Below are 27,317 nucleotides of genomic sequence, written 5' to 3'. Positions count from 1 at the left end.
AGATATGTGGATGCTTTTAAGACGTACATTATTGATCAGTCATTGTGATCTCTGAACTCCCAATGGCTTGAGTGAAAACAGTTGAAATAACTGCAGCAGACTGACCACTAATCCATCCATCTTGCATATACCTCAGTCAGTCATCTTACATATATAAAAATAATACCACATGGTACACATTCTTGTATTTTATATGGACAGAAGGTATAAATGTATTTAAAGGATTTCAACTTTATAGGGATTTAACAAGTTTTCATATTTTTCTTAAAATTAACTGCTAACTTTTGAAGATTAAAAACAGCTGTCCATGACAGAGTATGAAAAAATGTAATCATTTTTGTAACCACTGAAATCCTACTTCAGATCTTACAGCACTTTAGAAAACTGTTATGCACCAGTTCTACAAAGGAGAAAAGTAGTGAGATACCAGGAAGCTGTCTGATCTTGTATGAGATCAGAAGGCAGAGACTGGTACAAGAGACAGCAAAGTGAAATATGCATAGTGAACCACTGAACTGAAGTTCAAAGAACGGTTCTCAAAGGCAACTGAACAGCAGCAAGCTCCGAGCACAAGGTGAAAAGCTGGGGACCAAGTTTTACATTGATTCACTTTTTGTTATTGAGCAAATACTTAATCCAATTTCTTTTGCTTTCCCTAGTATTTCCCAAACTGTTCTCCTATACTGAGCATTAACTTATTAATATTTACAAATATCAACATAACTAAAAAAATTCCAATTTATAAAGTGAAAAAAAATTACTATGTGACACATATTTCTTAATTACATGCCCCCCAAAAGTGGAAGTGAATTAAGCCATTTTTCATTCTGGTTTTGCCTAGGTTTTGAATGCTTAACTATTCTATTTTTGCTGGTTTTGAACTCTAAGTTAAAATAAAGAAAGAAAGAACAGGAACAACAACAAAAAACCTGTCATTTGGATTATGATGCCTCTAAATCAGTCTTGTACCAATAGTATCAGTGGTGGACCTGGAAGCAATAGTGTGCCATCATTGTTGTGGGCCTGCCATTAAATCTGAAGAGTACACTGCTGGTAGATTTTTTTTTTTTTTTTTTTTTAATAACCACTAGATTGAAGAGAAAGCTGAAACTTGAGAAAAACAAGCTCAGGTCAAAGGTCTAGTGAGAAGTTGTGTGGGACTTACCATATGAGGTCCAGGAACTTTCAGGGATTACAGATCTTTGCATGATTTCATGCCTGCTCCTGTTTCAATGTTTTTTTCTCTTTCCTTCTCAACCAGGTTTTGCCCACCTTTCCAAAGTTCCTATCCTTCCTTTTGATACTGTCTTTCTTTTTTTCATCTTCTTATGCCTTACAATTGTTCCCATGTTCCTCTGCTCCATGCCTTCTGCCTAGTCCTTCAAATAAAATGCTGTAATTTGACAGTATTGTTTTTTACTTTCAGAAATGGGTTATGATTTTTTTACTGAATATTTTGTATAAAATTGTGCAGTTCGATTTGTAAGCCAGAAAAGAAAGAAGGGGAAAAAAGGTGAAAGAAATACCTAACTGCTTGGAAGGAGCCCGCATGGAACAAAGGGGTCTTTCTGTTAGCTGGCTGCACAGCACAGTCTCATGTTGAGCCACTTGAGAGCTGTTTCTCCTGGCATTAATGCTTCCAAAAAGACACGCTTCAGTGGAAGCACTGAAACCTAAAACCATTGTAACTTGGTTTAAACTATACCTAATGAATTATTAAGGGATAAAAAACATTACCTATGTAGATACTATCTAGCAAGGTATTTTTATGCAGTCCATGTGTTCTGCTGTGAATTTCTACAAATTATCTACAATTACAGATTGCCAGAGATCAAATGTGCATTATGCAGTCAGACTTGCCAGTGCAAAAGAGCCCTGACCTTCAGGTAGTGAAGTTGAGACGTTTCCATAAAAATCTGAAAGTAAAAATTTTCAGCCAAATACATAGTCTTAAACTGGTGTGGATTTTTTTGAGAGGCTGGAGAGGTCTTTATTTTCTGTGAAGGTCTGTATCTGTAAAAATTTCTAGGGATTTTTCTGTAGAAATGGAAAAATACAGTTTATCCAAATTTATTTGTTTATCAAAAGTATTACAATTATTGAAAGTATTGATAGCGAGTACAAATTCATTTACAAAGGAAATAAAATCGAAACACAGTCAGAAAACTCATCTCTGACCACCAGCCTTTGCTGTCCAAGGGGCTGTGCTACTAAAAGACTCTACTACTAGAGGACAAGCCAGCAGGTTGAACCCTTTTTCTCACTGCATAGTGCTATTACCTTTTTTATCATTAATGTTATTAGCTTTTGCCCTTCTAAAAAGAGACATCCTGTCCGTTCAGAAAGGTACAAGTGTGTGGAAATAAAATAAATGGGTAGCAAATACCGGAGCATGTTTTTTTAGCATGATTTAAAAGTAAGCAACGGATGTTAATCTCTTGGAGGGCAGAAGCAGTTGCCTTCCCTTCTAGAGGTATTGCTTTTACAAGATAACATCATTCTAAAAGGCTATGTGTTCTCTAGTCTAATGTATTTTTCTCTTGAATTGAATGGTTAGATTGAATTTTACCCATTGGGCAAATTCCTGTTTTGAAGCTCTCTAGATTTCTCATTAAGGCTGTGACTGTGGAGATGACACCTTGATGGGAACTTGGGATGGAAGATATCTGACAGTTTGCTAGCTCTAAGGGCTTCTGGAAAATCTGATGGGGCTTTAGCAGAAGTGAGGAAGACACAGCAGAGTACAGGCAGAAAGAAGTAGCTATAAACTCAGCCCTTGCCAAATATAGGTGAACAGAACTGGCTCTGTTGCCAGTGCTGCACTTTTCCTTGCATGACCTTTCTGCAGTCTGCTCAGGATGCCAGGAGGTGAACATCTCCTTCCAGAGCCCTGTGCAGGGGAATAGGGCTTTTGAAGAAACTTCGAGAAGCCCCTGTTTTATTGAACTCTGAATAAGATCAGTTCTGAGTTTGCAGTCACTGATGCCTGTATGCTGGACCCTTAGAAGGAGAAATAAGTGGGAAGAAACACCATCAAGTACAAATAGTCATTCCTTTGGGGAGGAATTTTTGAGGTATTAATAATTCAGAATAAAATTGCATGCTTTCATGCCTTACAGAGAAATTGTCTTCACAGCCAGGGATCAGATTAGGAAAGCTAAAGCCCTGATAGAATTAAGTCTGCCCAGGGACATCAAGGGCAACAAGAAAAAATTCTGTAGTTATGTTGGTGATAAAAGGAAGACTAGGGAAAATGTGGGCCCTCTCCAGAAGGAAATGGGAAGATCAGGTTCAAGAACATCTAAACAACTTGAAGCTGCACAAGTCCATGAGACCTGATGAGATGCATCCACAGGTCCTGAGGGAACTGGCAGATGAAGTGGCTAAGCCACTATCCATCATATTTGAAAAGTTGTGGTAGTCTGGGGAAGTTCCCACTGACTGGAAAGGGGGAAACATAAAACCCATTTTTAGAAAGGGAAAAAAGGAAGACCTGGGGAACTACAGGCCAACCAGTCTCACCTCTGCGCCCAGCAAGATCACAGGGCAGATCCTCCTGGAAACTATGCTAAGGCACATGGAAAATAAGGAGGTGACTGGTGACAGCCAACACGGCTTCACTAAGGGCAAATCGTGCCTGACGAATTCAGTGGCCCTTTACAACAGGTTACAGCATGGGTGGATAAGGGAAGAGCAACTGACATCATCTGCCTGGACTTGTGCAAAGCATTTGACACTGCCCCGCACGACATCCTTGTCTCTACATTAGAGAGACATGGATTTGACTGATGTACCACTCGGTGGATAAGGAACTGGCTGGATGGTTGCATTCAAAGAGATGCGGTCAACGGCACGATGCCCAAGGGGAGAGCAGTGACAAGTGGTGTTCCTCAGGCATCAGTATTGGGACCGGCACTGTTTAACATCTTTGTCAGTGACATGGACAGTGGGATTGAGTGCACCCCCAGCAAGTTTGCCAAGGACACCTAGCTGTGTGGTGTGGTCGACGTGCTGGAGGGAAGAGATGTCGTCCAGAGGGACCTTGACAGGCTTGAGAGGTGGGCCCATGAGAACTTGATGAAGTTCAACAAGGCCAAGTGCGAGGTCCTGCACATGAGTTGGGGCAATCCCAAGCACAAATACAGGCTGGGTGATGAGTGGATTGAGCGTAGCCCTGAGGAGAAGGACTTGGGGGTGTTGGTTGACAAGAAGCTCAACATGACCCGGCAATGTGCGTTTGCCCCCCAGAAAGCCACCTGTATCCTGGGCTGCATCAAAAGAAGTGTGACCAGCAGGTCGAGGGAGGTGATTCTCCCCCTCTGCTCTGCTCTGGTGAGACCCCACCTGGAGTACTGTGTTCAGCTCTGGGGCCCACAACCCAAGAAGGACATGGACCTGTTGGAGTGGGTCCAGAGGAGGGCCATGAAGGTGATCAGAGGGCTGGAGCACCTCTCCTATGAAGACAGGCTGAGAGAGTTGGGCTTGTTCAGCGTGGAGAAGAGAAGGTTCTGGGGAAACCTTAGAGCAGCCTTCCAGTACCTAAAGGGGGTCTGCAAGAAAGCCAGAGAGGGACTTTGTGCAAGGGCGTGTCATGATAGGACAAGGGGTAATGGCTTTAAACTGAAAGAGGGTAGATTTAGACTAGATGTAAGGAAGAACTTCCTGATTGTGAGGGTGGTAGGACACTGGAACAGGTTGCCCAGAGAGGCTGTGGATGCCCCATCCCTGGAAGTGTTCAAGGCCAGGTTGGATGGGGCTTTGAGCAATGTGGTCTAGTGGAAGGTGTCCCTGCCCATGGCAGGGGAGTTGGAACTAGGTGATCTTTAAGGTCCCTTCCAACCCAAACCATTCTATCATTCTGTGGTTTTCTTCAGGTAGTTGGGACCACAGTAAAAATTTTAAGATTCATTCCATTGAAGGAAAGTGATGAAGCAATTGTAGTTGGGAAAAAAACCAGTTCTTTCAAACAGTGGAAAACAGAATGTCTTTAAAACTAATAACATGTCTGAGTTAAAACTCTGATGAGGAACCCTGAGGCTGGGATGGGCAATTTATACTCTATGGATCTGCATATCCCATGGCTTTTATCACATAGCCAAAGCACATCTCTTCTGTAACTCCAAAGGGGACCTTTTGCATGATGTGATGTGCACTCATACAGCTTTATGATGGGGGCATGTATGTTTCCATCATGTGTGAAATCTCCATGTAATTATAAGGTGGAAAAGGGAATATGGGACCTTGCGAAAGAGAGTGGAAAGGAGTGGGTCATCAGAACACTTCACCCTGAGGTCACCTCTTTGCCCATGGCTGGGTTCTTACAGATGAAAGACAGTAGCTGTGGGGGCAAATAATTTTGTAAACCAGATCTGTCTGGCAAAGCAAATGTACCCAACACCACGTTAAAAAGGAAGAATACTTTCCTTACAGTCAAACAGCAGCACCAGTTGTATCTTCTTCCTTTCCTTGGGTGGCATGGCAAATAATCTTTAGTCTTTGTGTAGTTCAGCCACTGACAACATTTTAAATCTTGTAAATTACACAAGATTATCTTAAAATTCACATAAACAGATGCTTTTATAACCAGTACAAGGTTGTCGCAACTCAGAAGTTACAGAGTTTATTCAGGCCCATGAGGACCGGGTGTTCAATGATGGGCCTCCTCCAAAATGACATGCATGCCTTTTGTTTCATCAAAATATACACTTGGCTGAGATGACCATATTTAAGTATATATATTTTTCTAAGATACTTGTCATAACATGTTGAAGTTAAAGAGTAAGTGTATACTTTTTGTTCTGGTCTCCTGTTTTAATCAAGGAAGAAGAAGGATTTTGTGATTAAAACACTGGACTGTAATTTTAGAGGTCTGGATTCAGTTTCTGGCTCTGCTCCTGTCTCCATGTGTGATTGCAGCAAGTTGCTTAACCTTTGTTTCTCCATGTTTTGTACATCAAATAGAGATGGTCAATCTTGGGAATTTTTTGCCTTCCTCTATTATGGGATCAGATAATTTCAAAATGTTTAGGGTACATTCTCTCCCCATAAAGCACGTAATGTTATTCCTATTTTACAAATGAGGAACCGAGGCACAGATTATCTCGGGCTGGTCTACATTAAACAGCATGTGTTTGCCTTGGCAGATTTCCTGGCTCCCTGACAATCCAATCTGGGGATCTGGCTGGAACATGCTGCAATTCCCTCCTAGCCGCTGTGTGTCAGTTTCCTTTTTTCTTTCAAGGTTGAGGGGGAGGGTGTATTTCATCCTGATGTTGGGTTGGGCTCCTTTCAGGGAATTTTGATCAACAATCATCTCAGACCTGCTTCTGGGTCCATTGGTTTAAATGTCCTTTGACAATTGCTCAGGCCAAGACAGGAAATTTGTAGAGGAAGGAAGGAACTGAAACCAAGGCTGCACCAAGCCATTTTACGTACTCTTTCCTCTCTTATCTATTTTAGAGTGTAATTTTTCGGTGCAGTGATTGTTTTTACTCTAGCTATGTAGCATACAGCCTAGTAGGGCTCGTAAGTATACCATGTCACAAATAGTATATAACTGAAAACTATACTCTGGTCTGTCCAGAGCTGTAGAGTACATTCTGAGGAAGCTAACACTCTGTCTTGTAATAGAAACTGTGAAAATTTTATCCTAATCTTACTTCTGTATTTCAGAAAATTTATTTTTTCTCATGAAAAGCCCAGTATATGTATAATTCAGGGCAGTTAAAGAGCAGTGAAGTACTGATTTGGGTTGCTTTGCACCACATCAGATCCCAGCTTCTTCCCACAATAAGTTATTCCTTCAGCTTTAATCTTCCACTTAAATCTTTTCTAATCACTAGTAAATAAATTATGAACAATCTAATGCATTTTTTAGAAGTAGAAATTCAATATGTACCTACAGAATTGACTAATTTTAAAAGCCAGATTTGTATTTAAACTAATATGCGTAGCGTCTTGGAGTAGACATAAGTATCTGTATTCCTGCAACTTGTTATCTGGAGAAACTATTGGAAGTGGTAGTTTTTTCCTTTCCTTCCAAGAAGGGGAATAAGAAAGGAAAGAAGCTGATAGGGAATATAGAAAAAAGGACAATAGTTTGTTTCAATCCTTTATTCTCACTAATTCATATTGTTCAGAAACCACCCAAAACCAAAGGGAAGCCAAGTATAGGGGATTAAAAATAGATCACTGGAAAATTTTACCTTCTTCGTGCTACTGTATAAATCAAATGTCCCTGAGACTTATGTTGTAATGCACCTACTTTTCACTGCTTTACTGAGAGAGCCTGGTTGCAAAGACAAGCAAGCAGCCCTATGGAACTTGCCTGCTGTTGGGCAAAGTTTGCAAATACCTTAGGAGGAAGAAGCAATTAGATACACTTCTGTCTACTCTTACAGTTAAGCTAACTTAGGGTTAAATGTGAGGAAGCACCTTCCCACTTGTGATTAGCAGTACTGTCAAGATACTTCTAAATGGGTTAGATCAAGCACTGTAATGAATGAAATGCTTACCACTTCGCATTTATATATGGAGCTACAGCATGCAGTACACCAAAACACACAAATACTTTCCTTCCTAAGAGTTCTGCTTTCCAAAATTTAGAAATTTAACTTGTAGGTGGATATTAAAGAAAGTTGATTGTTTCTGTAGGGAAGATTTACCCACAGCCTCTGTGATGGGAGAGCCTCCCTCCTACTCTGAAAAGCAGTGGTTAGGTTTTTGATAGCCAGCAGGCTATCGTATCAGGCAAGCCATAAGGTGCAGCTCTGAGATGTGCAATGTACGGCGAAGAGCCAAGTACAGCTCTGACTTTGTAAATATGTGACCCCAACATACCCTCTTCCAGCAAATTCCAGATCAGCAGCAGTTGCTTAGGTCTGGGCAGCTCAGACAAACAATTTGCATTCAACTATCAAAGAAGTTGCAAGTGAAATAAGACATTTGTTAATCCATTTAAGGATACATGTAAATTGATATTCAAAGTAGTAATGGCCCTTGGATTTTTGGCAAGTAGCTTCTGCAGCTGTTAGACATCCTTGATATAACCAGTGATCTTTAGTTTGTTTTGATTTTACTTCCTCCCTCTCTCCCTCCCTTTCTATCCTTCCTTCAGTAGCTTAAATGGCTTTCAAAGTGTTTATTGTATGTCCTACAAAAGGACAGTTATGAGTCCCTGAGACTTCCTGTCAGCATTTGATGCCACATTGACTTTAATTACAGTTCCTTAGGATGCTGAATAGCCTCTAAGTGCATACAGGGAAAGGGTGAATGTTGTAGTTAGGGACAAAGATAAAGGAACACTATTCTAATGAAAAGTAGGTAATTTAACAAAATGAGATAATGTTGTAACACCACACTATACATCTTCCTTTCAATTTTTATGGCTTTATGGTTAATTTTCTCCCTACTTTTGTATTATTTTGTTCTCCATTTCAATTTGAAAGAGCCAAACAAACTATAGATGCAACTAATTTAGTGTACTTGAGAAAAGGTGAAACAGATGGTGCAAACTGATAGAAGTAGAACATTTCCATTCAAAACTAAATAACGTGAAGAGTGGTGGAAGGCATTGTTTTAAAAAAAGGAGGAAGAAAATGTAGTAAGGAAATCTGCTCTTTTAAATTGGTACTGCTCTGTTAAGTCTAAAATCTGAAGTATCTGAGGTAAAAATAAAGTTTCAGGAAGCGTATCTCATCAGCATTCTCTCTCACGCTCCTCAAAAAGGTCAATCATAAGCATCCCATTTCTCATTTTCTTCAATCTGATAGTAACACAATAGAGGCAAAGGATTACTTTAGGTGGGACACAAACAATATTTGATATGTCACAGAAAATTTTTATACATATGTGTGCACAAACGTACACATAATCCCACCCCTTCACAAGTTTTTCTAACAGTTCAATCTGCAGGCCAGAAAACATGCTTACCCCTGCGTTTTCCTTCAAGTTGGGAAATCAGTCTCTTTATTTCAGTGGAACACTCTCAGCAGTTTAACCTGCATATAGAAATCCTGATACTTTCATCTCACTCAGTTCTGCAAAATTGCCTTGAAAAAACTCCATTTTTTCACCTACCTAATGCCAGTAAAGTAGTCCCTACCTAATGCCAGTAAAGTAGTCCCAGATTGCAATTCAACAACAAGTAGAGTGGTAAAGGGAATAGAATAGAATAGAATAGAATAGAATACAATACAATACAATACAATACAATGCAGTACTCCACAGCTGACCAGAAGTTAAAGCATACTATGAGGGGCATTGTCCAAATGCCTCTTTTTAAGGCACTGACAGGCATGGGGCATCGGCCACCTCTCTAGGAAGCCCGGTCCAGTGTTTGACCACCTTCTTGTTAGAGAAATGCTTCCTAACACCAAGTCTGAATCTCCCCTACCACAGCTTTGAACTATTCCCACGTGTCCTGTCACTGGATCCCAGGGAGAAGAGATCAGCAGCTCCCTCTCCACTTCCCCTCCTCAGGAAGTTGTGGAGAGCAAAGAGGTCGCCCCTCAGCCGCCTTTTCTCCAAACTAGACAAACCCAGAGTCCTCAGCCGCTTGGCATCCATCTGCCGAGCATCTGCTGAAGATGGGCTCTTTCCAGGTGGAGGAGAAGGCATGTCAGCGCCAAGGCTGGATCTGGAAGAGGGGGAAGAAAGCCCGTGCTCACCGTTCCCTGGCTGCCTTCCAGCCGGGCAGCGCGCCGCGTCTGCTGGTGCCTGGCGTTGTCCCTCCGAGGGGCAGGACTTTGCGCTTCCCCTTGTTGAGCTTGTCGGGGCTCCTGCCTTGGCAGGGGACGACCCTAGGCTGATGCAGAGAGCAGCACCGAGTCATGAGTCTGCGCGGGAGGAGGGATTTGGGTGCCGCTGTAGCGAGGCTGCAGCCGGCAGTGCAGGCTGGTGGGAGAGCAGAGCCCCGGGACGTGGGGGCAGAGGGGGCGGTGAGGAGGAGGATGAGCCTGGGGTGATGAGCGGTGGGGCACGGGCTGGTCCTGGAGAGCCCCGGCTGGAAACATCTGCCCCGGGAGCAGCTGCAGAGATGCTGCAGGCCTGGAGCTGGGCAGCACTTGCCTTTGGGTGGAACAATGAAGTAGTGCCTGGCACACGTAGAAGGACCCATCAGTGTTAACGTCCCACCCCTCCCGGCAAAAAAGCAAGGCAGGGTGAGGACAGCAACACCACCTGCACTGTTAGTAACACTGAGACTTTTTCTGTAGTTTTCACGCACTTATTTTATTTGGATGATTGGATGTGGGGGGCCGGGAGCCCTTGAGGGCTGGCGCGTGCCCCAGCTGATGGCCCAGTCCTGGTTTGGCCACCCCCTGAGGGACCCTCCAGGGTCACCGACGCAGTGCTGGCCTCTTGTTGGCTGGAGAGGCCTCGGAGCTGTCGGTCCTCCTCTTTGGGGCTCGCCGTGGCCTCCCAGGGGAGCGTTCACTGCCCCGGCTGGAAGTGGAGGGCTCGGGCACAGCCTCCCCTGGCTCCTCCTGGGGCACTTCTTGCTCCGCAGGGATGGCAATGGGAGCAGAGGGGTGGCTGCTGGGACCCCCATCAACGGCAGCAGATGAGGTGCCGGGGAGCTCGTCTGTGCTGGATCTGCTGGAGGAGGCTGGGCCGGTGACAAGAGACCCTCCTTGGGTGGTAGTGGGGCCGGGGGCACCCGTGGGGTGGTCCTCCTGACCCCCAGCAGCAGCGGCATCCTGCCAGCCGGGCAGACGTTGGGTCTCTCTGCTGTGCCGTTGTGCAGCGACATGTCTGTGGTGTTGGAAGAATGTCTCCTCACGGTTTTGGCGGGAGACCCCCAGCACCCGTTCCGGCAGCTCTGTATCCATCCTTTGGCTGGTCAGGATGGTGGTGACGGTGTCCTCCTCCATGGCTGTCTCCAGCACCCTGCTGCCAAAGATCTCCTCCATCTGCCGATGGACACAGGGCTGCAGGACCTGGAGGAGCGCTGGGTTGTCCCGTAAGTTGTTCAGCCAGTTTGGGGGCTGGAAGATGCCCACAGGACGCCTGGGCACCCCTCCTGCAGCCCAGCGTTGGGGTGCTCCAGGGAGATGGAGGTCGTGGGCGGCTGCGCGTCTGGGAGCTCCTCCCGCCTGACGGACAACGCCTGAGGGTGGTGTGATGATATGCTCCATGTAGTCATCATCCGCCCGCACCGAGTGCAAGATGGAGAGGATCCTCCTCTTGCAGAGGGGGCACTCGGGCTTGCTCTCAGCCCACCGCAGGATGCACGGGTAGCAGAACCGGTGGAGGCATGGCATAACAAAGCTGGCCTCCTCCCAGCTGCCCAGGCAGATGGGACAGTGGTCCTCCGGCTCCGTGGCCATGCTCTCCACGTGCTGCGGTGGGCTGGGGGGAACCAGGGACATGGAACCCCTCCCTCTCACTGGCGCTGCAGCAGCTGGTGTCACGCTAGAAGAGAAAGAGAGGGCAGGGTCACTGTCTGGCCCGGGGAAGGGGTGGAAGAAGTGCCCAGGTCCCTCAAGAAGGAAACCCTCCCAGCTCCCCAGGGTGAGGCGTCCCCCACCAGCTCACTTCTGCTGCTGCGAGCGTAGCTCCTGGGTGCCCCGGCTGCCTGGAGCTGGCAGGGCCGGGGAAAATCCTTCGACGGCTCTGGGGTCGGGCACTGAGAGCTGCAAGGAGCAACTCCCCGAGCACGACACCAGCGCCAAGGCCTCGCTCAACACTCCAGACCTCGCGATCTGCTCAGCTGGAGTGCGGGCACGAGCCGACTGGGGGGAGCCTCAGCGCCCAAATATAAGCAGTGAGGGTCGCGTGGTCACAATCCGTTGCTCGGGGGTGTCACAATCCATTGCTGGGTGACATTACGACGGGCCATCCTCGCCCACGGCGCTCGCCCCAGCAGCGCTGCGGCCCCAGCGCACGCGTCTGGGGTCACCGCAGCACCACTGCCCGCTCCATCCCTCCCTCTCTCGTCTTGTGCTCGGCACCGGTGTTCCACACCAGTCACGGAGGCCTTGGCTGTGTCCTCCCAGGGCCCCGTCAGGTCCCTCTGTCCAGGGCAGACGCCTCCAGGCACATAGGGCAAGAGGGTTCATTTGGGAACAACACATCGTGCCTCCCTTGGAGGCTGCAGGACAAAGTCCCACAGGCTTTGCCCACACCCCAGCGCTGCTGGCCAGCCCTCTGGGCTCCTCTGCTTCCTTCCACGAGGCATCACTGGCAGCATTTGGCTTGCTCTGATGGGTCTTCCCCTGTCTTTCTGTCCTAGACAGAAGGCACAAGGGTGATCCCTTCTGCACAGCACCCATCAGGCCTCATCCAGGCACAATGTCCTCTTTGGAGTCCCAGAGACAGGCTGACAAACCAGAGGGGCTCAGGGGAGGTAAGGAGCATCTGTGGAGCTGGGGCTGGCTCAGCGTGGAGCACAGAAGGCATTGGGGCACCTCGCAGCACACGCCGATGCTCATGGGGGATGTATCAAGGGGATGGGGGCAGGCTGTTCCCAGCACTGCCTGGTGGGAGCCTGAGAGACTGCAGCATGTCCTGAATCTAGAGAGGTTCAGGCTCAAGACAAGGAAGAAAAAACAACATCCCTGTGAGGATCCTGAAGCACTGGAATGGGTTGCCCAGACGTGTTGTGGGATCCCTGAGCCTGGAGATCTTCAAGACCTGAGTGGCCACAACCCAGAGCACAACTGTCACAAGCCCGTGAAGGGATGCTTGCTGAGGTACTCCGAGAGAAAGCATTGCCAGTGGGAAATAGAGCAAAGGTTTCCGAAAGTGCAACAGCTTCCAGAAGTTTTTGACTTTCTGGTTTCATTTGGTTCAGCAGCTTTCACAAGCGTTTATTTAGGATAGGATAGGATAGGATAGGATAGGATAGGATAGGATAGGATAGGATAGGATAGGATAGGGTAGGATAGGGTAGGATAGGGTAGGGTAGTTCCAGCTGGAAGGGACCTACAACAATCACCTAGTCCAACTACCTGATCACTCCATGACTGACCAGAAGTTAAAGCATACTATGAGGGGCATTGTCCAAATGCCTCTTTTTAAGGCACTGACAGGCATGGGGCATTGACCACTTCTCTAAGGATGTCTGTTCTAGTGTTTGACCACCGTCTTTGTAAAGAAATGCTTCATAATACCTAGTCTGAACCTCCCCTGACACAGCTTTGAACCATTTCCAACCAATCTTCAGCCACTCCTCATAGGATATGCCTTTCAGCCCTTTCACCAGCTTTGTTGCCCTTCTCTGTATGCATTCAAGTACCTTAATATCCTTTTTAAATTGTGGGGCCCAGAACTGCATGTATGTCCTGGTTTTACCCCAGCCAGCAAGTAAGCACCACGCAGCTGCTCGTTCCCCCCCCGCCCCCTGCAGTGGGATGGGGCAGAAAATTGGGAAAAGAAGTAAAACTTGTGGGTTGAGATAAGAACAGTTTAATAGAACAGAAAAGAAGACACTAATAATGATAATGATAACACTAATAAAATGACAGCAGCAATAATAAGAGGATTGGAATATACAAATGATGCACAGTGCAATTGCTCACAACCCGCCGATCAACGGCCAATTAATCCCCAAGTGGCAATTCCCCCACCCCCACTCCCCCCAGTTCCTATACTGGATGTGACGTCCCATGGTATGGAATACCCCGTTGGCCAGTTTGGGTCAGCTGCCCTGGCTGTGTCCTGTGCCAACTTCTTGTGCCCCTCCAGGTTTCTCACTGGCTGGGCATCAGAAGCTGAAAAATCCTTGACTTTAGACCAACATTACTTAGCAGCAACTGAAAACATCAGTGTTATCAACATTCTTCGCATACTGAACTCAAAACATAGCACCGTACCAGCTACTAGGAAGACAATTAACTCTATCCCAGCTGAAACCAGGACAGCGTAGTACTCGAGGTGGTGCCGCACCAACACTGAATACAGTGGGATAATCGCCCCTTTTAACCTGCTGGCTAAGCTGTGTTTGATGCACCCCAAGATGCAGTTTGCCCTCGTGGCTGCCAGGGCACACTGCTGACTCACATTGAGCCTGCTGTCCACCAGCAGCCCCAGATTCCTTTCTGCAGGGCTGCCCTCCAGCCATTCCTCTGCCAATTTACACTTGTGTCTGGCATTACTCCATCCAAGGTGCAGAAGCCGTAATTTGTTCTTGTTAAATTTCGTGCCACTGATGATTGCCCAGTGCTCCAATGTATCTACATCCCTCTGCAAGGCCTCTTGTCCCTTGAGAGAATCAGCAGCACCTCCCAGTTTGGTATCATCAGCAAACTTAAAAACTGTGCATTTAACTCCTGCCTCTAGATCATTGCATTGATAAAAATACTGAACAGAACTGGCCCTAGAATTGAGCACTGAGGAACATCACTGATGACTGGCCACCAGCCAGATGTAGCCCCATTCACTACAATCCCTTGAACTCAGTCGTTCAGCCAGTTCTTCACCCAGCACAGCGTATACCACCCCAAGGAATACATGCATGTTACTCCAGTCGCCAAAATAGAAAGAGTCTGTCTTTGCCCCAAGGTAAGAAGAATCTGTCACAGCAGCAAGCAGTATAAGAAAATACTGTTTCACACAGGAACAAATCTTCTATGCTTTCAAGAGGACTAGTGCAGTCTTTTTATTTTCTGCTGTAATAGGCTACAGTTTATTACATAAAATCATAGAATAGGTTAGGTAGGAAAAGACTCTTAAGATCATCAAGTCCAAACATAAAATGTTACATGTTACATAAAAACGTATTCTGAACTGCTAAACTACACAGGAATCTGAAACTTAGAACGAAGGCATGCTTGCGGGTGCACTGTGTTAACAGAGCTAAAACTGTAGCTGCTTTTTGACTCTGAGCTGCTGTGGTGATATTCCCCATTGTTGGTAGCTGCAAGGTACCATGTTCATGCTCTGTTTGGTAATTAATGTGGACAAGACAACCTCAGTGGGTAATGAAGTTTAGCTGCATGGTTTTTAGTTCAGAATTAGATTGAGGAGAAGAAAGAAAAGCAAAAATGTATTACAAAATCAATAGTTCCAAGACTCAGGCACTCCAGCAAGAAAGTGCAATGGGTGATCCCTGTACTTTTAAATTCTCTGTCATTTAGACTGAGAGATATATCAGTATATACAGGATCTTAGTTTTCAAGCATTACGAACTAAATGCTGAACTGCTAAACATGGAGAAGCATTTGATTTCTTAATTGAGTTTTCTATGTGTTTTGATTCGAAGAGTTTATTAGTGTTAAGCCCGATCAGATTGATTTACAGAGCTGTGGTGCTGGTACAATTACTACTCAGCCTATCAAGCTAATAATGTTTGCATAGCATCATGTGTGTGGCATCTGAAAATAAATTATAATTCTGAATTTGGAATTTGAGCTATTTTGCTTTGCCTGAGATACAATGCAGTATCCACTGTTATATTGTGGAAAGAGTTAAATGAAAAAAATGTGACATTCAGGCATTCATTGGTTATACATAGGGGAAAAAAAAAGAAGAGAGGAGTCTTTAGAAATAAAGTCTGATAAACATTCAGTAAGTGGTTTTTAAGTCCAAAGAAAAATAAGGGGAAATTATCATTTGGGATTACATGAAGGCTGGATGGATACTCAGACCTCCCAGCAGTTTTGGGTGCTTCAGGGTGCTGTGTCCTTAGCCCCAACAAAGGACAGCTGCAGAGCCAAAGGTTGTTCATTTCTACCCTCGAGTGGCTGAAGTGGGAGAGTGTCTGTTTATTTTTAATTCTTGAGAACTCCAGAGGGTTTGATTGGAACTGGCATAGAATTTCCTGTGCAGAAAAAGCTAATTTTCCTAATTTGGAAAAAATCAACAATCCTATTATGTGGAATTATGATGACATACTAGAATTATTTCATGAGTTGTGGATTCCTTAGCCATACCACCCAGACCTCGGTCACTGGAGCCAGCCAACAAGTGGATAGCACTAATAATAGACTGCTGCCTTCAGTGCAGACCAGCCCAGAAGAGGAGACACATACTTACTCATCTGTTGACAGAAAGAAATGGTGGGACACAAAAAATACTAAGGTTTGCTCCAGATTTTGGAGGATCATGTGCTCTACTGGTGGTAGCTGTTTTATGCATCCTGACCTGCCTCTTCCTCCCACTTGCATAGCCCCTGTCTTCCTGGGCCCTCAGCGAACTCCTCATACCATTGCCTCAATTAACCTTAGGCGCTAGCCCTGACAAGGGTGCCAAGCAGTTTTTATTTTCTCACGCATGTCTGCAAAGCTTGCTGTAGACGGGATATTTGGAGAATGTATCAACTACACTAACATAGGCTGGGCTGAGCACATGGAGATGGAAATGACATAAAGGTTGGACAAATTTGGGTAGTGTTTCATGGGAACAGCAAAAGATATGTTCCGGCAAGTCTCAGGTCTCTGCTCAATACCAAGGCAATACAAAGGCATCACAACCAAATGGCTGCTCCTTTTCCTGATAGTGGTTTTGGTTTGCGTTTTAATTTTTTCTTTTTTCCTAAAGATAAGAATGATAATATTCTCTGGCCTCATTTTTTGAAACAACCATTTCTTTTGAAGTAAAAAAAAAAAAAAAAAGCTTTGTACTGTGGAAAATTTCAGCTCAAGTAAGTTCTACAAAGTTAGGAGCAGCTATGAAAACAGCCTCTTACATTGGGAAGTATTCACAAACTAACTTCCTGCAACATTGCCTAGAATAAGTAGCTCATATTGTGCCCATAAAAAGTAACAGAGAAGCTAACAAGTATTTCATATCGTTGCTTAGATGTTTTTAAAGAAGTAATTTAGTTGATGCTGGGGTTTTCTGATGAATGGAATATGCTAATTTTTCCTTAAGACTGGAAAAATTACTGTGAAACTGACACTTCAGTGTTATATGGTTATAAATAGTTGACGTTTCTGTAATTTTAATAAAAATGGTCTGTGAAAAACTTTGAAGATGAACACTTGCATGTATGTATAATTATGTAAGCAATTTATAGCGGAAGCTATGATAATTTCTGGCTGTTTTACATAGCTCTCTGCTATTAGATGTATAATCTCTGTGTTAGCTGAAATAGAAAAGCCACCTTTGTTATGTTTTAAAAAACAGAAGAGAGAAGAAAAAAATTATGCCAGTGCAGTTCTTTTCAATTTTTCATTTGCTCAGATACTTTCATAAGTGATCACATTTTTAATGGTATGGTGAATGAAAATGACATTTTTATTTCTGAAACATTTTTAAATTAATAAGTTTTTAACCACTTTTTTTTACAAAAATGTCTTAACCTTTTAACCTCTACTAAAAAGCTAGGAAGCACTTTGCAGCAAACTTGTATTTCCCATCACTCAAGAAAAAAACCAAAACAGAAGGCTTGAGGCACTACCATGGGATTTGGTTTTTTGTTTTAAATTATACATTTGTCTTTCTTGTAACTTCCCCTTCTCTTTGGATTTATGTAACTGGCTGGTTTTTTGACCATGCTTTCTCAGTCTTTCCTCTCAAGATTTTCTACCTCCTACCTGTCATCCTAGCATAGGTGTAAAATTCCATCGATGGATTTTAATGAACTGAACGATAATATAAAATTTCTGTTTGTGCATAAAATCTGCCGGTGCATGCATAGCTACCTGAAAACTTTAAGGATTTTTTTTGAAAAAGAATTTGTTATACCATGCTTATCCCTAGTGGCTTTTATGGAGTGAGGTGAGGGTTGACACCAGGCCAGGTTGGAGCAGCTTGGCAGGAGGTGGGCTGCCCTTCTCTCGCCCACTCCCAGGGGTGAGGAGGGACCCCTATCCCCAGCCCAGCCCCCCTGGTGAGGCCCAATATCCCTTCCTTCTTCCCTCCCTTTTACGGCATCACAGCCATCAAAGCTGCCCTTCGCTCCTTCGTTCTCCCCTCCGCGGCTTTCCCATCCACCTGGCAGCCGACGTGGCCTCTTGGCTCTGCCTGCTGAGTCGCGTCCCTCCTTCAGCGTAGTGCAGCAGCCCAGGGGGAGCCCTCCATCCCCTGCGCTGACCCCAGGGCACTGGCAGCCCCACTGCCGAAGCCCCCTCTGGGCCGCCTGGGATGCCACCTGCCAGTTCTGTTGCTGCCTGGATACGGCAGCGATTACGATGACATTTTCAGCTGGTGGACTCTTCCAAGACCTTTTTGGAGCTGACCTGTGTGTGCTTACTCAGGGTGGCATGGCAGGAGGAGGAAGGATAAAAGCAAAGAAGAATTTTGCTCTCCTCTGGCAATGGCGGGGGGAATAGGGAGCTGCTTGTTAGAGGCTCTTCAGAGGGCTCATTGGCCCTGCTCTTTTTCCTTGGGGATGTCGGAGGATTACAATTTATTAGACAGTTGTAACACACTGAGGGGGATAACTTGCCTTAAAAAAAGGGGTTGGGGAGGGAGACTGATAATGATTTCTTTGGTGAGCGAGAAGCTGGCATGCTGCATGGCTAGGTCCATGTTCTCGTATGTTGCAATTAGTTTTCTGAAGGTTTTTTTCTTTCCAATTCTTCAGTAACCCTGGTTGTAACAGAGACGTTTCTGTTAAAAAACAGACTTGCAGCCTTCCTTGGATTGCCAGCTGACTCATCTGATTTCAGGATTTCATTCCAACATGCTTGACACCTATGAAAACAGAGGGAGAATTTACAAAAATGTCATTTGGGTGAATTGAAAGAGAGCATTTGTAGGTAGAAGTAATATTAGATCATCTGTTTAAAGTTACATGTGGTAATCAGAGGATTATGGCTGGTTATACCTCCAGGGACAATCCTCTGTTCCTTGCAGAAATTCAGGACATCGGTGTCCTTCTTTAGCTTTGCTTCTTTGACTGTTTTACCCAGGTTACTGTGGTAAGTGCCATCCTACCACCCATGTCTATATTTCCATATGTGATTACTGTACTTGGGAACAGCAACAGGTTTTGGTACACTGAAACTTTTTCTAAATATGTAGAGCAATAATAAATATGTGAATGCCTATGATGCCATCAAACCACAGCAGCATGTAGTTATTATCTAATGAGCATCCTGCCACAGTTTTATATGTTCAGTTCTTTCCTGTATCTTTTCTAGTGAGGTCTGTGTGTTTTTCTTGTTATAAGAGTGATGGAAGATGGTTCTGTGGAAGAAACGAAGGCAACACCATTTTCCGTTGATTTTATCCACTTAAATAATTGATCTTTTAGCAAGGACACAGCTCAGCTAGGAGTGCTGACACCCACTTAAGGCAGTGCCTAGTGAAGAGAACAATTTGGTTTGTGATTCAATGAAGGCATATGCTTAAAACTTATTGAAGTCCTCCCCCTTTCTTGTGCTTCAGTGATTTTTTAATACCTTGCATTAAAAACATTATCCTTTCATGGTAACATCGGAATATATGTTTAAAACATTATTTGGACTATGTATTAAAGACAGACTTTGGAGCCTAAGTTTTGTGTTTAAAAATACTGATTGTGGAAATAATTGCAATAGGCTAAAAATAAGGTTGTCTAGAAGTTGCTGTTTGACAAACAACTTTTCTCTAGTTTGTCACAAACACTAAGTCCATTTGCAGCTGTCTTTTTACTAATGACATTTCAATGAACTGCTTAATCTATTACCTGGCCTAAAATGGTGTCTCAAATCTTATGATTAACATTAACAAATTCATCATTTAGTAGAATCAGTAGAATAAAGATCAACTGTTAGTTTTTACTGATCTTAGACATTGAATCTGGAGTTTCAGTTCACAATGTAGTGTTCTAGGCAGTAGATAAATATTCAAATCAAATGCAGCACGATTGCTCTGTTCAGTAAATGTGACTTCATGCACATTTTTTTAGGGATTCTCTTATGTACTACTTTTCAGATAAAAAGCACAAAAATAAATGCTGTTTGTTAGTATTTATCTAAGTTATATGCTAGACGTAAGGGAATCATTTGCTCAATGAGCATCTGGTAGCAAAATTCACGGGCCATATCACTGCTGAGTGTAAATTGTCATAGGTCCATTGACTGCAACTGAGCTATGACTATTTATACAAATTCCCCTGCCCGTTAGTTTTTCACTTTTTAACACTAGAGTCCCCTTCTTTTCTGATACTATTTATTACATTCTTTTAGTGTATGGGAAAAGTTTTTACATCCCTCTTGTATTTTAGTGAAGTCTGTCTTTGACGTGTCAACTACTTTGATGGGTATTTTCTGATATCCCAGGAGCACTGATCTTTAGAAGCGGGTGAAGATGTGCAAACAAATGATTTTATGTGCCGGAAAGGTGGGTTATTTGCAGATAAACCTTTGGAAAGAGAATGAAACTGTTTGTTCAGAGCACAGATACAGGTAGGGCAGGAAGCCTGCACCCTTCTCCCGTGACATGGGCACAGGGTGCCTCCATCCAAGCAGGGGCCTGATGCAACAGTGAAGTTGTCCCTGCCATCTTTGACTTCTTGGCTTCAGCAGGCAGGACACAGATGTGCAGGTGTGGGTTTTGATCTTTTATGACTTGTTGAGGGTTTCCTGTACACCTGGGTTTTTCAAACTTTGCTAAAACCTCCAATCCATTTATGCATGTTACTGAATTTCTGCCCTGTATGTGCAGAAGTTATGGGCGATGTCAGGAGCACCTGGCATTAGCTCAGCCCTTCTCAATGGATGAGTAGTAATAGTTCAGTCAATACTGGTTTCGAAAAATCCTGTTGTTTTCCTCCATCAAATATTTATACTTCTGTTGCCTTGAATGTCAGTACTAAAACTTCCATTGATCTCCTGTGCACAACAGGAGACCTATGAGGTGGAGCAATTTTACAGCTTATTGTAACTATTATTTTAAAAGACAACACTCTTGACGGATTTTAATTCATGGTGAAACAAGAAATTGAGTGTTTTATTTTATATTTTCCCTGAAAGGTAAATATGCAAACCTGACTGGAAAATACCAAGTATTTTTCTATAGTAACATTAATATATATTCACTATGGTTTTGACAGGAGGCAAATTTTATACATGTGATACAACATATGACAAGGGTAGTATGTTTCTCTTCTCTCAGATCTTCTCTGTGACCTGTTTCAGTGGGAGGGAGTGAGTATTTGGAGATGTGAACTCATTTTAGCCATCAAAAAGTGATTCCCTTGTGAGTCGAGTTCACTCCCCAGCACTATGACATGGTACATGTCAAGAGTAAAAGTAACAAATTACAAGGGCTGTAGTGCAGGATTATAAGAGGTCCTGACTTTGAGATGCAGTATAAACAAACCATGAATACATATGTATATTGAAAACAGAAATTCCTGATTTTTTACTCCTGCCCTTTGTAATGCCCTTCCTACAAGTCAGAGTGATTTGTCTCTTTGATTAAACATAAACCCTTTATTCCTTTAATTCTTTGTATTGCAGGTCATTTAACTTGTGTGATTTATGTTTATGAAGTAGCCACACACCAGGCTAAGTTAACTCATAATCTGAAATATGCTGCCTGTCCTTTTCTCTCTGATTTTACTGTCCATCACAATCATTCTCTTTACACAGCTTCTGCCATCAGTTTTCAAGCCATAGCTACCAAAAATTCTGAGACTTTCCCACAAGCCCAATGACTGTACACCAAATGTTGTATTTCTCTAGCCATAGCAAATAGGAAGACACAAACCATTTGTCCTTTCCTTCATCTGTCACTGTCTTAACTGTGGTTTTCTGTGCATTTGTCCTTGCTTTGCCACTCCCCTTGTAATGGAATATGAGGAGTTCTAATATCCTCTCTTAGCATTAAACTGTTTTTAATTAAAAGCTGTTTAATTCCTGGACAATATGAAGGGGGGGGTCAAAACTTCATGTTTCTTATTTGTTGTGGAAAAATTCATAGGAAATTTTAACTGCACTTAGTTTGCTTGTGGGAAACTGCTGTAACAAAGTTTCTACTATGTTTTTAAAAATTAATGTCTGGAATATCCTGTTGCATTCTATGAATTGGCTTAGTATCATTTACTTTGGTAAGGTGTAAGCTGAGGATATATCTCTTCAAATAACTTCTAAATTTATTATTTGAATATATTAAATTATTCTCAAATTCTAATTTTAAATAACATTTCTGTTCATTTTATTACAAGGGTAGGTTGGTAGGGTACTTTTAAATTTGTTAGGATTTTTAATGTATTCAATCAAAAAAAGTTTTCTTTTTGAGTTTTCGGGGGGATTTCTGAGCTTCTTTTTATGGCTGATGCACAGTGTTGTGTCTCTTCTATTTTCAGGAAAATAGATTTAACTTACAAGTTTCTGTTGTCTTTGTAAGTTAAGTTTGTGGGATGCAATCAGAAAAAAGGTATCTTAATAGCAAATAAATTTCTAGTACCTCTCAACTTTGCTTTCAGAATTCCCTTGTGAACCCTTGCTAAAGATTATTATGCCTTCGTGTGTTTTCTCTATTTTTTAGCAAAACCAGTAGGTCTGCTCTCACTGTGTTTTCAGGGGCACCAAATACATGCTGGAAGTTCTGATCAGACTTATGTGCGTCACAAGGTGATTTTAGGATTGAACAGTTTCCATGGTTGCCTTTTATTTACTGGGACTTTTTTGTTTTATATGCCCTCTGGACTGTTCAGCTGTGATCATTGCATACAGTAGATTGTGTTACACAGATACCACATAGTGTATTGTGCCCAGATGTATGCTTTCAGCATTTCAGATCTTCTGTTAAGAAAGCCTCTTTGTTTCCTAAGTATTTTCTGTTGTAGCCTTTTTTCAGTGTCCTTTCTGTGTCACATGTGAAATTAAAGTAATGCTTAGTGTGAGGATGGGGATGGCGATGTTCAGTATGTTTTCGCAGCACATGCAGCATGCCAAGAAATCTCTCCATATACTTCTAGAGCAGATATCTACCTTATGAAAGTCCTGCATGACCTCCATCTAGAGAGATTCCTATTCATGCATGCTGGTTTTTATTCCTATTGGGTGGGACCTTGTTCTTCCAGTGCTTCCTTTATAGACCCAGATGTCCCTGGAAGTTATGATTGCTGTCAGTGGGAGAAGATTGAACTGGCACCGTACCACTGAGACTGCATTTTTCTTCTACATTGTTTGTTTCGTTAATTCTCCATTTCATACAGAATTCTTCTGCCCACAAACCTGAAGGCAGACTGTGTTTAATCAGGTGGTGCAGTGCATGTGTGACAAGTAACTTGTAAATGTCTTATCAGTGCTTGGTTCTTTAAGATGTGTCCAGATGTGGTAAGCCTGGTCAATCTTAGAGACACCCCAGGTTGTACATAAAAGTAGTATTGGTGTTTTGGTTTTATTTGTATGTGCCCAAAATAAAAGATTCTCCTGCTTTAGCTTTATATTAGAAAGGCTAGTTCTTAACTTTATTGTTGAGGCAGATCACCTTATGGGCCTGGAAAACTAATGGCATTCATCCTAAGAAATGGAAGTTGGGGGTTTAGGAATAGAGGGTCTGTTTAGTCAGATTCTTTGTGATTTTGTTTCTGATTCCAGACTCTGGTCAAACATCTGACAAGTAACTCGGAGGAGAGTACTCTCAGTAGGATAATATACCTTACCTCCACTCTAAGAGTGCTGAGAAAATTCATGTTCCAGGTGCACTGTCTTTGAGACTGCCCTCCAGCAAGGGTGAAAAAAGAAGGTCAACACTTAGGATGTTACTGACTCTGTTTTGTAAAAAAAAAATAGTTATATAAAAATGGAAGAAAATCCCTAGAGAGAAAAGGTAATGCCATCTTGAAATATTGAGAAAGAAACAATAAGGAACAAAGGTAAAAAAGTACCTATGGCGGTAAGCTTGTAAGATCTCTGCAAGTGGAACAAATTGAACTCTTCTGGATTCCTCTTGTGGAGTCAGATTTCTGCTTTTACTAGGGTTCTTGATCAGAGCAGACTTTGTAGCTCAAGCAGCAGGAAATTGAAGAGTCAGTATTTCTGCCTATTTTCAGCAGCTTTTAACTCTTGCTCTGATCAGCAACTGAATTGCGGGCATATGGTTTGGAGCATGAATCAAAGCTGCACATGGTTCCAAAGACTCCTGTCTGAACTGAGCATGATGCCGCTTCTGCACTATTTTATCAGATTCCCCCCAGGTTGCTTGTTGCGGATGTTTTGCCATGTGCTGAGTGTACATGTAGCCGAGGCAAAGACTAATGTATTGCTGCCACTTCTGCAGCTTTGTTGAAATCAACTATTTTCCTAAGAAGACTAATGTAATTTTGTCCCCTTGATCACTAGTACTATTGAAACTGTATTCACTGAGTTTCCTGACCTGAGAAAGATGTATGTAGAATAACAGCCCAGCTTCTGTCAGAGTATCTGACATCAGGTTACTGTTTACTTTTGCTTGCATCCATGGTAATGGTCATATCCAGTTTAGTTTAATCAGCAGTTGGCTATAACGTGGGAGAGGGGAGCATATGTGTGTATATATAGTATCTAAGCTGTATTTAGAAGTTCTTGTCAGAAATAAATAAACTGAGCTAAGTAAGAGATCACACTGTTTTTGTCACGAGACCCATGCTGTTTGGAGTGCTATTTTTTATAGGGTTGGTTTGGGGTTTTTTTGGGGGGGGGGGTTGGTGCTGGCAGGAGAGCCCTGCACTGAGAGTTGATGTGTGAGGTACAGTTTCAGTTAGATATATTGCAGGCTTTGTTCTGCAGGATAAGAGTATGAATTTACTCTTGAGAAAGAGGTCAAACAGAGGTTTCATGTTCATTCAGCTCCTTATGGGAATTGCTGACTTCCTACTGAGGTGGTCAAGGATCATGAAACAGGCACAGACAAAATCCTTTGATATTTTTGTCCCTTCAGGCATGATGGAATTGTTGCAAAATTAGAGGGTTTGTTATGAAAGAATTTCACTGCAGGAATTAATTGATCCTGAAAGACTCCTCCTTTACTTCATCCACCATAATCAAAAACTTACATATCTTTGTGGAAGCAGAACTTTTTTCAGAGTTTGTAGACAGAATGTTGCTTTATGAATACTTAACAATCATACTGTGATAGGAAATAAAAGCCAGATCTGGACAACAACTGCATGAGACACTTCATATCAGCATGGTTTATCTAGCAGCTGTGTGATGGATTGGGTCCTGTTAAGTCATTGTCTTTCTGGGAGGAAGGGGAGAGATGCTGCTCAAGTGATGATCGATGGTTCCAGCTTTTAGCTACACTGCATGGACAGTCCTGCCCAACCTTTTGCTGCCAAAGAGTTTATACTTTAAGAAATAGTGGCAACATTTCCCTGAAGAGATGAGCTTTATCAGGGAGACACAGCAGAGTAAAAGTGAAAAGAGGTTCCTAAGACAGAATAAGACATCAGAAATAGCAGGCTGCCATCGCCACTGCATAGAGTGATGTGCTCATCATGGATAGTTGTTATCAGGCAGCAGGTTTTTGCGCTGATTAGGCCCAGCTGAAGTTATGTGGTTTTACATGTAATCACTGACAGTTTTGTCCTGCTCCTGTGGCACTCCAAGGAAGGGTGAAGGTACTTGTAAGGGAAGTGGAACCATGGGTGACCAAAACAGGAATTGATATCCAGAGATAATAAAGTACAAAGTGCAGAAGATTATTGAATTAATACTTGAAAAATCACTGGTATTGGAGAGGTACCTCAGGCTTTTGAACTGTTTAGTTACAAAAGGTGATTAAGGTTTTGGGTGTCTAAGGATTTCTCTAGAGTCATGGTTTTCTACATTATGTTTTATGCCTCTTATGGCCCATCATGCAGTGAATGACATGATGTGAATCCATCAGGCTAGTGAATTCTAGCACAGAGGCTGTGCCGTGCCAGAGGAAACACATGGCGTTCTGGATATTGACTCTGAGAGCGCTTTCACTCTGAAGACCCTTTTTGGTGCTCAGACAGTTACGATCTACAGATCAGCTCTGTGTTATTTACTGGGGCTTTGGGAATGATGTGTTGAACCACTGAGCCTTTAGGCCAGTGCTTTTACGCCAAAGTATTTATGTTGAAGTAAGGGAGTAAAATTTGGCCCAAAGCCTCATTGTGCTGACAAATGTATTAAAATGTATGTTGGAAGAGGAATTTGGCATTGACTCTGAGTAAAGAGAAGAGGAAAAGAGGTTAAAACCTTGATTACTTTTTATTCTGTTTACCTAATTCAGAGTTCAAAATTATTCTGTGTTTTAATTAAAGCTTGGCAAGATCTCTTCTGCTGTTCACTACAGGAAATGAAGAAAGGGAGAGAGAGGTGGGAGAAGAGAACCTACTGTGTGCCTAATTGTACTAGGTGCAGCTAGATGCCAAAAATGCATGGGGACATGTAACAAGATCTATGTTTCTGTCTCAGTCGAAAGGCGTTTTAATAGATTCATCTGTCAAATCCCATTACCATTAGCATATGATTTTTAAATTAATCTTGGGATTTGGTTTACTTCTTTCTCTAATGAGCTATTTACAGGGCGCCTTGTTAATACTTCTAAGGTAGTGTAGAGAGAATTGGAGGAGAAAGCTGCATCTGGGGAATGGAACAATTTCAAATTTACAGTCTTTTGGGGTTTTCTGCTTTTCTAAGAATTTATTTTGTAAAAATTCATCAGGGACAGCTAGACATCTGCTTATAAAATCCTAACCTGTCTTCTGCAGAGAAGATTACCATGAAGATGGGTTCTGTCAGCCCTACAGGGGAATTGCGTGTGCACGAATCATTGGAAACAGGACCATTTATGTGGACTCCCTCCAGATGCAAGGGGAAATTGAAAACCGAATTACTGGTAAGCTTATATATCTCTGTAGCAGGGCAAAAAACATCCATGAAAGCATCCAATTAAAGTATAAATAGTGCTATCACCCTTTTTAGTTTTATTGGTCAATGACTAAGACATCCTTACATTAAGGTTTAGAGGTGGTGAGCCAGTTTCCCATTTGTGCTGTTAACAAAATTGGGAGGGAGGAAGATAAATATCTGCTGTAATGTGTAGAAGCTTCTTCCATGTCCTTGAGTAAAATGTTGGAGCATTGACTTTTTAACAACTTGGAGTTTATACTGGAACTTTTTGCATGACGGATTCAAATAGAAGATTTTTTTTAAAAATCATTTTGTGATGTAACAAAAAAATTACTGATTTTTACTTTCTTGAAAAGTGTATGGTGGCTTTTCTCTTGGTTTTCCTTCCCTATTGCATAATCTTGGCAGAGTCTGAATTTCACATTTATTTATATAAAACAAGAGTTGACCTTTGACCTTCCTGTGCTCTGCCCCTGCTGATTGTTTCTCTGATCATAATTTTGGTACAGAGTCACAAACATGCATCCAAAATCTTAATGAGTTTTAATGGGCTGTACATCAACATGGGTTTTCTTCACTGGACCTCAGTTTTAGGTGACATTAGCAGCTGTGACTCTGATATACGTAAGC

General features: G+C 42.8%; 1 protein-coding gene across 2 annotated transcripts in view; it reads left to right on the top strand.

Annotated features, from left to right (window-relative positions):
- ROR2 (receptor tyrosine kinase like orphan receptor 2) overlaps window positions 1–27,317 on the top strand; it is a 156,162-nt gene that overhangs the window by 116,779 nt on the left and 12,066 nt on the right. For both annotated transcript variants that reach the window (XM_075020136.1, XM_075020137.1), the window contains exon 5: window positions 26,546–26,673. In XM_075020136.1, coding sequence (XP_074876237.1) covers window positions 26,546–26,673 — 128 coding nt within the window. The remainder of the gene's footprint in view (window positions 1–26,545; window positions 26,674–27,317) is intronic.

Source organism: Buteo buteo, chromosome Z, assembly GCF_964188355.1.
Source record: "Buteo buteo chromosome Z, bButBut1.hap1.1, whole genome shotgun sequence".
Taxonomy (NCBI): Eukaryota; Metazoa; Chordata; class Aves; order Accipitriformes; family Accipitridae; genus Buteo; species Buteo buteo.
The sequence above is the reverse complement of the archived record's forward strand: the minus strand, read 5'-3'. Positions and strand labels throughout refer to the sequence as shown.